This window comes from Letharia columbiana (assembly GCF_014066305.1).
Source record: "Letharia columbiana isolate WasteWater2 chromosome Unknown Sc0000034_s0, whole genome shotgun sequence".
Taxonomy (NCBI): Eukaryota; Fungi; Ascomycota; class Lecanoromycetes; order Lecanorales; family Parmeliaceae; genus Letharia; species Letharia columbiana.
In genome coordinates, this window is record NW_023501077.1 from 183763 (window position 1) to 195938 (window position 12176).

At 48.2% G+C, this 12176-nt stretch overlaps 5 protein-coding genes across 5 annotated transcripts; 2 read left to right on the forward strand and 3 right to left on the reverse strand.

The window, feature by feature from the left end:
• Nucleotides 1-1972: 1972 nt before the first annotated feature.
• Nucleotides 1973-2713, forward strand: HO173_008743 (uncharacterized protein; the record flags this gene model as incomplete). Its single annotated transcript, XM_037310639.1, has 1 exon — nucleotides 1973-2713. One exon carries the CDS (start codon nucleotides 1973-1975, stop codon nucleotides 2711-2713), a length of 741 nt encoding a protein of 246 aa, XP_037162409.1.
• Nucleotides 2714-3239: 526 nt separating this feature from the next.
• Nucleotides 3240-5160, reverse strand: HO173_008744 (uncharacterized protein; the record flags this gene model as incomplete). Its single annotated transcript, XM_037310640.1, has 2 exons — nucleotides 3240-4850; nucleotides 4897-5160. 2 exons carry the CDS (start codon nucleotides 5158-5160, stop codon nucleotides 3240-3242), a joined length of 1875 nt encoding a protein of 624 aa, XP_037162410.1.
• An 881-nt stretch (nucleotides 5161-6041) lies between these two features.
• On the forward strand, nucleotides 6042-9311 carry HO173_008745 (uncharacterized protein; the record flags this gene model as incomplete). The annotated part of the gene is made up of 4 exons (XM_037310641.1): nucleotides 6042-6092; nucleotides 6155-7313; nucleotides 7364-8704; nucleotides 8764-9311. 4 exons carry the CDS (start codon nucleotides 6042-6044, stop codon nucleotides 9309-9311), a joined length of 3099 nt encoding a protein of 1032 aa, XP_037162411.1.
• Nucleotides 9312-9657: 346 nt separating this feature from the next.
• Nucleotides 9658-10315, reverse strand: HO173_008746 (uncharacterized protein; the record flags this gene model as incomplete). The annotated part of the gene is made up of 2 exons (XM_037310642.1): nucleotides 9658-9898; nucleotides 9963-10315. The coding sequence occupies 2 exons, from the start codon at nucleotides 10313-10315 to the stop codon at nucleotides 9658-9660; spliced, it is 594 nt and encodes a 197-aa protein (XP_037162412.1).
• A 494-nt stretch (nucleotides 10316-10809) lies between these two features.
• Nucleotides 10810-12039, reverse strand: HO173_008747 (uncharacterized protein; the record flags this gene model as incomplete). The annotated part of the gene is made up of 1 exon (XM_037310643.1): nucleotides 10810-12039. One exon carries the CDS (start codon nucleotides 12037-12039, stop codon nucleotides 10810-10812), a length of 1230 nt encoding a protein of 409 aa, XP_037162413.1.
• Nucleotides 12040-12176: the final 137 nt, after the last annotated feature.

Below are 12176 nucleotides of genomic sequence, written 5' to 3' on the forward strand. Positions count from 1 at the left end.
ATATCTTAAATTATTCTTTATTATATATAGAAAATCTTATATCTACTATCTTAATTATAATTAATATTTCTTTAATAATAAATTAAAAGAATTCTTAAGATTTAAAGATATTATCGTTATATATAATTCTTTTAATACTTCTAAAAATATAAAGATAATTGAGATTTATAATAAATTTCTAGAAGCGATACTTCGTAAAAATTCTCTTTATATCGAATTAAAATGAAATTAGTAATTATTAAAGACTAGAGATTCGATTAATATATAAATTATTAAATATCTAAAAATCTCTTTTATTAGTATTCTTTTCGAATCGCTATTAGAAGCTTCTATTAGTATATCTATCTTATATATACTTTTTAAATATAATATTTCTACTTAAGTAGCTAAGTTAAAGAATTTTATTAGTTATATTTAAATTATATAATAATATCTTATTTACTAGATAAATCTTTATAATATAATTAAATAGCGTTTAAATTAGTAGAAAGAGAATATAGCTTTTTAATATAATAAGAGAATTAAGTAAATTACGTATTATATTAATAATCTAATTATATTATATTAGAAGAATATAGAAAAGCTAGAGACTCGCTAAAGAGATTTATTTCGAATAAATAAATATAATAGATCTTATAGAAGATTCTTTATACTTATATAATTTAATAGCTAAAAAATTAGATATATATTTTATAGAGATTAGCTTAAGAAATTTATTACTTATATAGACTATCTTCTAGATCTCGCTATCCCCTTATTACTATAATAATAAATTATTCGATATCTTCGCTAGAAGCTTTTCTAGAGATTTATACTTTTTATAGAAAGCTTTAGAATCTATACTTTCCCGAAGTTCATATCTTCTCGAAGTCTATACTTTCTCGGAAATATATGCTTTTATAAAGTAAAGTTTAAACTACCTACAGAAGGCTTTAACGTTCTTACTTTCTATAGTATTATATGAAAATAGTTATAGGAATAGTAGTAGTTTTATTCTTACTTTAGGTGCTATGCTATACTATAGCTTTATTTCTTTTACCTACATTTATATATAGCTTTATAGTCGCTAAGGCTCTGTCTTATTTGTTCCGTAGTAGTCGGAAGGTGCTTCCTGCGGGGTCGTTCTTTCTAGCTTTATATAGTATAGTTTGCTTGGCTAGATCCTTAGGGAATCCTTGGGATCCCTCCTCCATAGAATCTACATCCTCTTCTACCCACACGAGCCTGGTCATTCTTGTTCTTTGCCCGGAAACAGCACCCGGATGTGAGGGGGGTGTCAGTATATCAAAATGGGGTGTACATTGATCACGTCCCTACTAATAAAACGATTGATTACATTTTAGCAGTCGTGAGTTTTAACCAGACCTTAGTTCCGACACCAGAGCACACTAAGCTTCCATCAGTGCCCCCAAGTCATAAGGTAGAATCGGTTCTGTTAGGCATTCTTTAATTACATCAGTCTGCATCTTGCACCTCGGAGCTCACGATTACCTTAGACATTATGCATAAGACATCCCCTTCCCAACATGAACATGAAGATGATTTCAAAATCAAAGGCTTAGAGCTCCCCTTGTTTTCCTTTACCAATCATCCTCTCTGCTCTCTCAGCGCGCATTCCTGTTCAGAACATTGTCTCATTGCCTCTCAACGCATTCACATACGCTACATCTTCTCCACCCAAAGGCCTCACTACTTCAGTGCTTGTCGTTATGGCAATCCGCGTTGGTGTGATTGGTTTGTCTGCCAGGGCCAAAACCTCTTGGGCTAGTTCTGCACACTTGCCATATCTTCAAGCGTCTGGGGGTAGATATGCCATTACTGCTCTTTGCAACTTTTGTGTTTCGACCGCGCAATCTGCTATCGAGGCCTACAGTTTGCCTGCCAGTATATTTATTGTGAGTGGCCTCTGGCATCGAATCTGGAAGGAGCTGAAGAGCTAGATGCTTTGGCCAAAGAGAACAATGCCCGGACAATGATCGGGCTCCAGGGAGAGCTGTCGCCACTAATACTGAGGGTCAAATCTTTGATCGAACAAGAGAACAAGATCGGAAAGGTCCTTAGCAGCTCCATCATCGCAGCGGGTGGGACCAGAACGCGCGACAGTATAGTAGAGGGGCTGAGATACTTTACCCGGAGGATTGTTGGTGGCAACATTATTACTATTGGACTCCGCCATATGATCGACTTCGTGATGCTGGTACTGGGCGAGCTGTCAGCTTTCCGATCACCGCTGAATATCCAGCGCCCCCAGGTTCCAATTATGGGCATCGATGGGACCGTCATAGAAAGTGTCGCCACAGTTGTTGCCGACCACATCATGCTCCTAGGTCTTTTAAGCTCTGGCGCTCCATTGTCTGTCACCTTCCGTCGTGGACCTCCATTTAAGGGTACGCCCGGCTTCATATGGTCGATCCATGGCGAAAAGGGGGAGATCCGGATCACGGCGACTGGGCCCGCACTGCAGGCCAATGATGATGAAACAAAGTTGACGCTCCACACTTTCGATCAAGAAGAAGTCGAAGTTATCGAATGGGATCGGCATTTCAAAGACCCGCCACGACCGGCTCGGAATGTGGCCGCAATGTATGAAGCATTCGCAAATCGAGAGACGGAGAAGTATCCGGATTGTACCCACGCGGTGCTAAGACATAGGCAGATTGAGGAGGTATTCAAAAGTGCTGAGGAGGGTCGAAGGGGTGTGTATCTAGGATGAATCTTCTGCAGTGGCACCTGTCGTACGGAGGCAGTAGACAAGCCGTCAAAAGATGTGGGGATTCTGTGTGCTAGTTTGCGTTTGGTCTTGCATAACAAGCTAATTGACAATCACATCGAACGTACTACTTGGTGAATGATTCGTAAACCCATCTCACTTGCCCGATCCTTTCCCTATTTGAAAACCTTGATGGAACAAGCCAAAGTACCATTACTTTCCGGCATCTGTTCATTTGCTACTCCGAGGTTCACCAACCGACACAAATGCCTGCCACAAGAAGACGCCCCACGCTCCGTCCACTACTTGTACGACGTCCTCGCCATATTGTACAATAGCTTCCATCAACAAGCCATCTTATGCCTTGCCAAGCATCAATAGCAGAGTCCAGAAGTGCTTAGAAACCGAGTGCTGCCTGTCGCCACCGCAGGAGGCACGACCGGCTCCTGTGTCAACACCAGTGGTGACGACACTCAAAAATCGCAACACACGGCAGAACATCGATCCAAGCAGGCCCCTGTAGTCTCGCCTAGGAGATGGCAACGACGGCAGGTGCGACCATTTCTTGCTCTGCAATCTCCCCACCAGCTTCTGTCTCGGCCCACGAACCCCACAACCCTCTTTTCGCACGGATGCGTAAAGGTCCGGAGAGAGTGTCTTCAGCTTGCTCAACCTTGACAGCATCTTTAGTTGCCAATACTAGCACTTCGAAAAACATCTTCGTTGCATCAACTTTGCTGGTGGTATCTTCAGGGAGCAGCTGCTGGAACAGGATGTTGGCCTTCTTCTGCTGAGATGGGCTGCCGTCGGCGGAGGATCCAAAACGGTCACGGAGAAGGTGTACTGCATGCTTTGTGCCCTGAGACACAGCTCCTTGCTCCATTGGGTGCAACAAAGGAGCAGTGGTGTCGTCGAATTGATCTCTTGCAGCCTCATCGTCTTCTTCATCGTCTTCGCGTCCGGCCAAGCCAGGACCTTCATCATCATGCGCAGGAAGGAAGCCGTCATCGGCTGGAAGGTCAATCGCTGCAGATTGCTCTCGTGCTGCAGCACCGCCGCCAAGGCCAAGACCTTCATCGGAAGCGCCGAACATGTCGTCCTCGGGGATCTCGAGTTGCGGCATATCGTCCATGCCTGCTTGGGCTTCGTCCTCGCCGACATCCGCGACACCACTGTCACGCTTTCTCTTCAACTCGCCTGATTTTCTGACTACCTCGATAGATAAGATGCCTCTGAGCTCGGGTGCCCATCCCTTGGCCCGACCTTCGCCCATAATATTTGAAACAAAGTCGCCGTTCTTCTGCATGTTCATCAAGTTCAACAACATCGGGTCTCGGGACAAGTAGGAAGCTGGCTTAAGAATCGCTGATCTATCTACCTGTTGCTGCTTGATCTGAGTCGAAGAGAGCATGGTTTCTGAGTCTGTTTGAATGATTTTCCTTTTCTTAGCTTTATGGGTCGCTTGGTGCATTGAGGTTTCCTCTCCCTCTTCGTTGATGTTGGTAGCATCAAAATCGCGCACAACACTCGAACGAACCGAAGACAATGGCGATTGAGATGCTCTCTGAAGACGAGGATCAGCAGGGACAGAGGGTCCTGTAAGTGCATCATCCATTGGCAGTATAAAGTCATCTGCATCATCGAGTAGCATGCGACCACTGTCAGGCATTTCATCATCGCGATCTTCAATTAGAGATGGTACTCGGCTGCTCAGCCGGGTTCGTGTGTTCTCGTCGTAGCCAAAGTCATGCTGAAACTTGTCCTCGTCCCCTATGAGATCATCTTCCAAGCTTCTGGGGGGAGGTGCCTTGCGTCCGACCTCGATACTTGGCCCGTCGTCGAGTCCGAGATCGAGGTCTAGATCAATGTTCATGTCTTCTTCATCGAATTCGGCCCTTTCATCCCTGGGAGGTTCATGGCGCCCGATTTCAATGCTCAAGGGATCTGAAAGCACTTGACTGTTCCAATTCAGAGGGTCGTCCTTCTTGGTGCCGAAATCGATGTTCATAGGGCGGAAGTCGAGTAGGGAAGGGTCGAGATCGGGCATCATTGGATCACTAATTCTATCCGCTACTGTAAGGGCAGCTGCGCTGGGCATGTTTAGATTGGCCGGAAGATCGACGTTTCCGGGACGGAAAGCCTGAAGTTGTGAACGATAGTACGAGTGATGGAGCACCTTAACTTACCATCTTGATTTTGAGCAACGCCTCATTGCAATCATCTAGGAGGTATCTTGCCTTCCGACTATAGATTCTGACCACACCCAGGAGTAGCTGGCCACTTAGACGAAGGGCCATCGGCGCCGTGCCTTGATCAACAATGGCGTTGACGCTGCTCTCAATGTTGGATTGTAGAATATGTGTTTTTGATAGCTTGCGCTCCAAGTTGGCGGAAAGCCAGACGCGAGCCAGAGGCCCGGTCTTGGAGAGAAGAGTCTCCGAGTAAAACATTTTGGGCAACGACTGGATCAAAGAGCATAGAACCTTGTAGTAACTGCTGAAGCTGGACGTATCGTGCGCTCAATGTGGGAAAGACTCGCTCCAAGCTGCACTGTTGATAGGCGCGTCGATTGTGTACGTGTAGCAGGAACAACTTAATCAGCACTTGCAGCAACACTGGTCCTTGATTCCAGCGACAGACTGAGACGCGATTCAGTAAGAGTAGCAGTGGGTTTGCCGGAGCTGAGTCGTGCAATGCGCTGGAAGGAAAGGCAGGATGGGAATGTTGTGGCTGGAGCCGGGCGCTACTAAGTACTTACCCTAGGATGCAGTGTACCGGAGGATGCAATGAATATTTGCTATCTCTAAGATTATAACGAGCCCGTTTGCAGTATGGTCGTCCCAGAGGAACTTATTTTAACTGTTATTCGCTCACCAAATGGCTTCATCAAAGTGAATTTCCAAACTAGTACAGCTGCTGCTGGGTCTATGTTTGGTGATGTTATAGATTACCGGTAATTTTGCATCCTCGGGTAAATTGCATCTCAACCCTCACGCTAAAGTCTTGCAATGTATTGTACATTGGAGTCCCGAGAACTATGTTTTGCGAACAATTCAAATAGAAGTATTGTCATTCACCGCAGCTTAAACATACATTCAGGCGATAGATATCTGCACTCTTTCTTTCGTCCCGCCCTCGGTACATTGCATGCGGAGACCCGAAGGTGGAACTCTCTGAACACCACGGACGAAGAGCATAGCATTCGCCAATCTGTCGGCAGCGGCACTTCGGGCTGAAGTGCGGCCGTCAGCTTGACTACCTTTCCGGTCATGAAATTATGTCAAGACCTCATACTCCCTTACCTCTCCCCAATGGCCCCAACTCGAGGAACATGCACCAAGGCTCCAGGCCGGGGACACCCCGCCCCATGTTCTCTGGCTCGGTGAGAAATGGCTAACTACGACCAAATTTGTATCTGGCAGCATTGGCTGACTGCTTCTTCAGGCGGGCACCTCAGCATACTCCCTCCTCACCCCTGAAGAGACCCAGCAACGACTGAATACATCACTCACCCGAGGTCTATCCCCTTCTGATGCCGAAGCCAGGCTTCTCCAGCATGGGGCAAACGAGCTTCCACATGAAGAACCTGAGCCCTTGTGGCTTCGCTTCCTGAAACAGTTCAAGGAAACTCTCATATTGCTCCTACTGGCTTCTGCTGTCGTGTCTTTCATCATGGGCAATCTGGACGACGCAGTCAGTATCACTATCGCTGTGACAATCGTAGTCACGGTTGGTTTCGTACAAGAGTATAGATCAGAAAAGTCCTTGGAATCTCTCAACAAGCTCGTCCCGCACTATGCTCATCTCATCAGAGGTACTCCAGAAGGCAAGAGAAGACTTGGTCAAGATTTACAAGAAGGAATTGAAATGGAGCCAATACCCAACGGCTCCGTTTCCTCCCTCGGGACGGCGTCAACCACCGTCCCCGCCCGTCAATTGGTCCAAGGTGATTTAGTCATTTTTTCCACAGGAGATAGAGTACCTGCAGACATACGGATCACTAGTGCGGCAGATCTATCCATCGACGAGTCAAATCTGACTGGGGAGAACGAGCCAGCCTTAAAGCAAGCTGGTGCACTGGATCGCGCACAAGCAAGGCCAGCCCCATATGGCCGGTCTCCATCACCTTCATACGCCTCGCCAGCAGCAGGAACTGTAGGGGCGGACATAAGGCTCAATGAACAAGTCAATATTGCTTTCATGGGTACGCTGGTTCGGTCGGGACACGGTCAGGGTATAGTCATAGGTACTGGAGCCGGCACAGAGTTTGGTGGAATCTCAGCATCGCTGCAAGAAATCGAGAGCCCTCGAACGCCTCTACAACTCTCAATGGATCGCCTCGGGCAAGAGTTGAGTTGGATGTCATTTGGAGTCATTGCACTAATAGTTATAGTTGGACTATGGCAAGGGAGAAAACTACTGGAGATGTTTCAAATTGGGGTTTCGCTCGCCGTGGCTGCTATACCTGAGGGTCTTCCGATCATCGTGACAGTAACGCTTGCTTTAGGCGTTCTGAGGATGTCTAAACATGGCGCAATTGTTAGGAGACTACCGAGCGTGGAGACCCTTGGCTCAGTGAATGTCGTTTGCAGCGACAAAACTGGTATTTTCCCTACTTGACCAACTACCGACGGATATTGATGCAGGCTCCAGGCACATTAACCCTGAACCACATGACAGTAACAAAGCTGTGGCACTTCGACGCACCGTACCCCATTGAGGTAAACATAGACTTGGTGTCCGCGTCACCCGACCCTGCTACGCGAACAATACTGCGGGTCGGCAATATTGCTAACAACGCTCGACTGTCTCGCGCTAATGCGAGCTCACCGGCGACTGCATCCTCTGCCGCGATCATGTCGTCAACACTTGGCCAGGACCCAAACGCGGTCAGCGCCAAAAGCCGTTGGGTTGGTCAGCCGACAGATGTTGCTATCTTGGACCTTCTGGATGCTTTCGGCGAGGACGACGTTCGCGATCGGATCGGAGCACGAAGTGCAGAGACGCCGTTTAGTTCTGAACGGAAATGGATGGGAGTAGTCATCGCGGCTAACCATGGTAAAGATTTAGGAAACGGAGTCGAAGTTGCCTACATCAAAGGCGCTCTGGAACAGGTCTTGAAGCGATGTGATACTTACATCTCCAAAGACGGAAAGGAGATCGTTTTGGACGAGCCAAGGCGACAAGCCGCCATTTCTGCTGCAGAGAAGATGGCAGAGGATGGCCTCAGAGTCTTAGGGTTTGCAAGCGGCTCGAACAGAGATGCCACAAGATCGGCCAAGTCTGGACAGGCTCCAAGTCGTAGTGGCACACCGCGACCAGGTGTCGCTCGTGATGGTAGCCGTCAATCAAACGAAGATGCGTACCAGGGCCTTGTGTTTGCTGGAATAGTTGGCATGAACGATCCACCTCGAAAAGATGTTGATAAGTCGATACGGCGGCTAATGACAGGCGGCGTCAAAGTCATTATGATCACTGGGGATGCTGAGACAACGGCCGTTGCTATTGCAAGGCGCCTAGGAATGCCTCTTAGCTCCTCGAGGGCAGGGTATCGACCGGTTCTAAGAGGTGACGAGCTAGACCAGATGTCTTCAGAAGAGCTTGCTGACGCAATGGCTGGGACCTCGATATTTGCCCGTACAAGCCCTGAGCATAAGATGAAGATCATCCGCGCTTTGCAATCTCGAGGCGATATTGTCGCAATGACGGGAGATGGCGTCAATGATGCTCCGGCTTTGAAGAAGGCGGATATTGGCATCTCCATGGGCCTCCTCGGCACTGATGTTGCGAAAGAAGCAGCCGACATGATCCTCACCGACGACGACTTTTCCACTATCTTGAGCGCCATCGAAGAGGGCAAAGGCATCTTTTACAACATCCAGAACTTCCTCACCTTTCAACTCAGCACCAGCGTCGCGGCCCTCTCTTTGGTGCTCCTGAGCACTTTCCTCGGCTTCAGCAACCCTTTGAATGCGATGCAAATCTTGTGGATAAGTAAGCCTTTCAACTTAGTTTTTGGACTCGGGGATTGCAGCGCTAATTGCTATGACTAGACATCCTCATGGACGGTCCCCCTGCTCAGTCTTTAGGCGTCGAGCCCGTAGATCCTGCAATCATGAATCGACCACCTCGTTCCAGAGCCGCACGTGTTCTCACTCGCCCTGTCATCCAGCGCGTTCTCACGTCCGCGACTGTCATCATGATAGGCACCTTTGGTATTTATTATCGAGAAATGTCGTCCGATAATACCGTTACCGCTCGCGATACCACCATGACTTTTACCTGTTTCGTCTTTTTCGACATGTTCAATGCCCTGACCTGCCGAAGCGAGGGCAAAAGTATTCTTAGAGGAGAATTGGCCTTGACAGGGAACCGCATGTTCAATTTTGCTGTTGGGGGCAGTCTGTTAGGCCAGCTCGCTGTCATATATGTCCCGTTTTTCCAGCGAATCTTTCAAACCGAGGGCCTAGCGCTGCGAGATTTGGGACTGCTAGCCGCGTTGGCCAGTTCAGTATTCTGGATTGATGAAGCGAGAAAGTATGAGAGGGCCAGGAATAGAAGGATTACAGGGCTTGGAGGAGGGTACAGCGCGAGTGTATGAATACTGTTTAGTACTGCCGTTGAGATGCATAATCTTTGTACATAGCATGGGAAGGCAATCAGCGCATACCCTCGTGTTTTGGAAGAACGATCATCGTTGGTCTAGTCAGATCCCGCCTTCAGCGTTTCGACCCCATCACGGCTCTCATAACTTGCGACCGAGTTTCCCTATACGCCTTGGCGAGCAAACCGTAAGGTGGAATGATACGTCCTGGCTGTCTTTGGACCCGGAGCTACCTCCATCATTAAAGCACAACGTGTCGTGATTTTTCCAGCCCAACCCATTATCTGAGCATGAGTTGTCCCACGAAGTCTGCCACCTTCACATTTCATCACGATCAGACACCCTACATCTGTCTCATCCGCTCCGCCAATTTGTTTTTGCCAAACTCAAGCAAATTGTAAACGCCTTGTTCGCTGAAGTCCACACCTTTGATGTTCGTAACGTCCTGCGCCGGTGCCCTGCTGACCCTGCTCGCCACGACCACAGGATCAACTTCGAGTATGATGCCGTCGTCGACGATCTCGTCCATGGCGAGCGAGACGAGGTCATAGTTTTCTATCAAGGTGCGTTTGTCTGTGGAATTCCTGCAACGAAACCATGATTAGCTGCTTGAATAAGGATCGGGGACAGAGGAAAGCGGGCACGAACTTCAGTAATATGGATAACGAATCCCTCAGCGCCAGGACGACGCCGAACAGCAAAATCTCGTTTTCCTCCCCGCCGCCTACCACGTAAAGCATAACATCCCCCTCCATCTTGAAGACGACTACTCGGCCATCGTACAGTATGATGTCACTCGACTGCTTATTCGTCTTTTCCAGGAGCCCCTTCTCGAAAGCTTTTTGCTCCTTGATAGTTGGGTAGGGGTTGGCGCCTGGGTGGGACGTGCTATTTGGCGGGGCGTGGGGAGCAGAGTAGTATTTTGTGAGGATGCGGGAGCGGTCGTCGGTGGAGAGGATCAGGATGGCATTGACGGAGAAGAGAGACATGTTGGGCAACATAGTGGCGGTGAAGAGAGGACTCAATGGGGGGAGGTTTGTAGCAGCAATTGGATATGGAATTGAATCTAGGAGATCTTCTGGGAGTCGTGGCCGACGGAAAGAAGCTAAAGAGCCCTCGGAGTCGGAGCTGAGGCTCTGCGGAACAATCCAGACTAAAGTGAGTACTACCTTAGTACTTAAGGTACCTCAAAGGTAAGGTACTTTACATGTATTCTATGGTTCGCTAAGGTAATCCCGGTCGCTAGTAAGGCGAGCCTTGTTCTTGGCGTATAATCTTAGGTATTTGCTTACATTTGCTCATGCGGGAAGTCTTCCCATCCATCATGCTCCCGTGATACTCCTTGAGGCTTTTGCATTAATGGTGAGCTCTCTATATCTAACATATGTACATCCTGCACCTTCGATACAAGCGCCACGCCAATATCTACCGGTACTCCACGCTGTTCCAGAAAAGACTTGTCATTGCTCTAGCCAAATACACAAAACGCCCAGTGCTACGAATCTTTTGCATGACCCTGTTGCATCTTTGCTTTTCCTTCTTTTGACGGATCAGGGGGATTCTCGAGGTCGCCGCCACTTCCACTCCCCTCTCCATCAACTGCGGGATCATATTCGTCCAGTTTTCTGGGCTCCATTTTGAGCTTTGGCTTGTCCTTGCCTTCAGCGACCGTGATTTCCGCACCATCTTTAGTAGTCTCGTTCCCAGCAACGATACTACGTGCGCCGTCATAGTCTTCACCGTGAGAACGCCGCCGTCTGGTCTGACCATGTTCCTCAATGCTGTCTTCATCTCCGTCTTCGTGAGGAATAGGGTCATGGTCCGATGGCTTCTGGTCCTTGATGAAGCTATCAATGATATAGTATTGTAGCGCATTCATCACAACGGGGAAGAATAGCATGACGAAGAAGACTTGCACCATCTCGTTGCCTTCCGTCCACCGTAGAGCCCAGTCACCGACTCGTATTATCCACGGGCATATCTGGAAGATGAAGAAGACACAGGCTTTCATTCCTAGCAGGCCGAGGAAGTAGATGAAGGATTGTTTGAGCCACCATTGCGTTTTTGGCGGACGACCGTAATTCCCAGACTGTATTGACTCGGGCGGATTGCCCAGAGGGGTGAGAGAGAAACCGTGCGTCAACAGTCGTAGAAGTACAACGAGGATTGGTATGCCGACAGTAGTCTTCAATGCAAGCATTATTTTCAGCCAACTATACATCATCTCGGGAAGGCGGGGTTTGAAACTTACGTCGATAGCCAAGTTCAGCAAGTAGAAAGAGCAAGGGTTGGCCTGATAGTCGCCAGCTTTTATAGTCAGCTGCCCGGAAGACAACATCGACATTAGTAGGTTGGCAATGTGCAGCAATGCTGAGCCCACGACTTGCTTCGACGCGTCAAAAGCCCAGATTTTTATCGGTCGCTGAGGCCTTTCCCGCCATCGCTTAAAGACCAGTACTAGCAGTGCCAAAACTCCAAGAGCGCCTTGTATGAAGAGAGCAAAGGGGCCTAGCAGTGCACACTCCCCATTCTCCGCGCCTGGTCTCGACTCGCCGCTAGACGTCAAATTCATCGGAGAAGTCGGGGTTATGGTGGAAAGGGATGATGAATGCCTGAAGGTTGATGCAGCAATGTATGAAAGAGTCGGCGAAAAGACCATTTCTACCATCTCTGCGGGTAACGAATGGGCAGCTGGTGTTGGCAGGACCACATCATCGGGCGACATGATTCTTGGGGGACAGGTAGGCCGGGCTAGAGAAGCCAAAAGTTGGGTATACAGAGATAGGTAGCTAGCACCACGAAGGACAGTGGGTGAGTGGGTGAGTCAGTCGTGAGTTGGTGAACTTCTCCCGCGCCAAATTG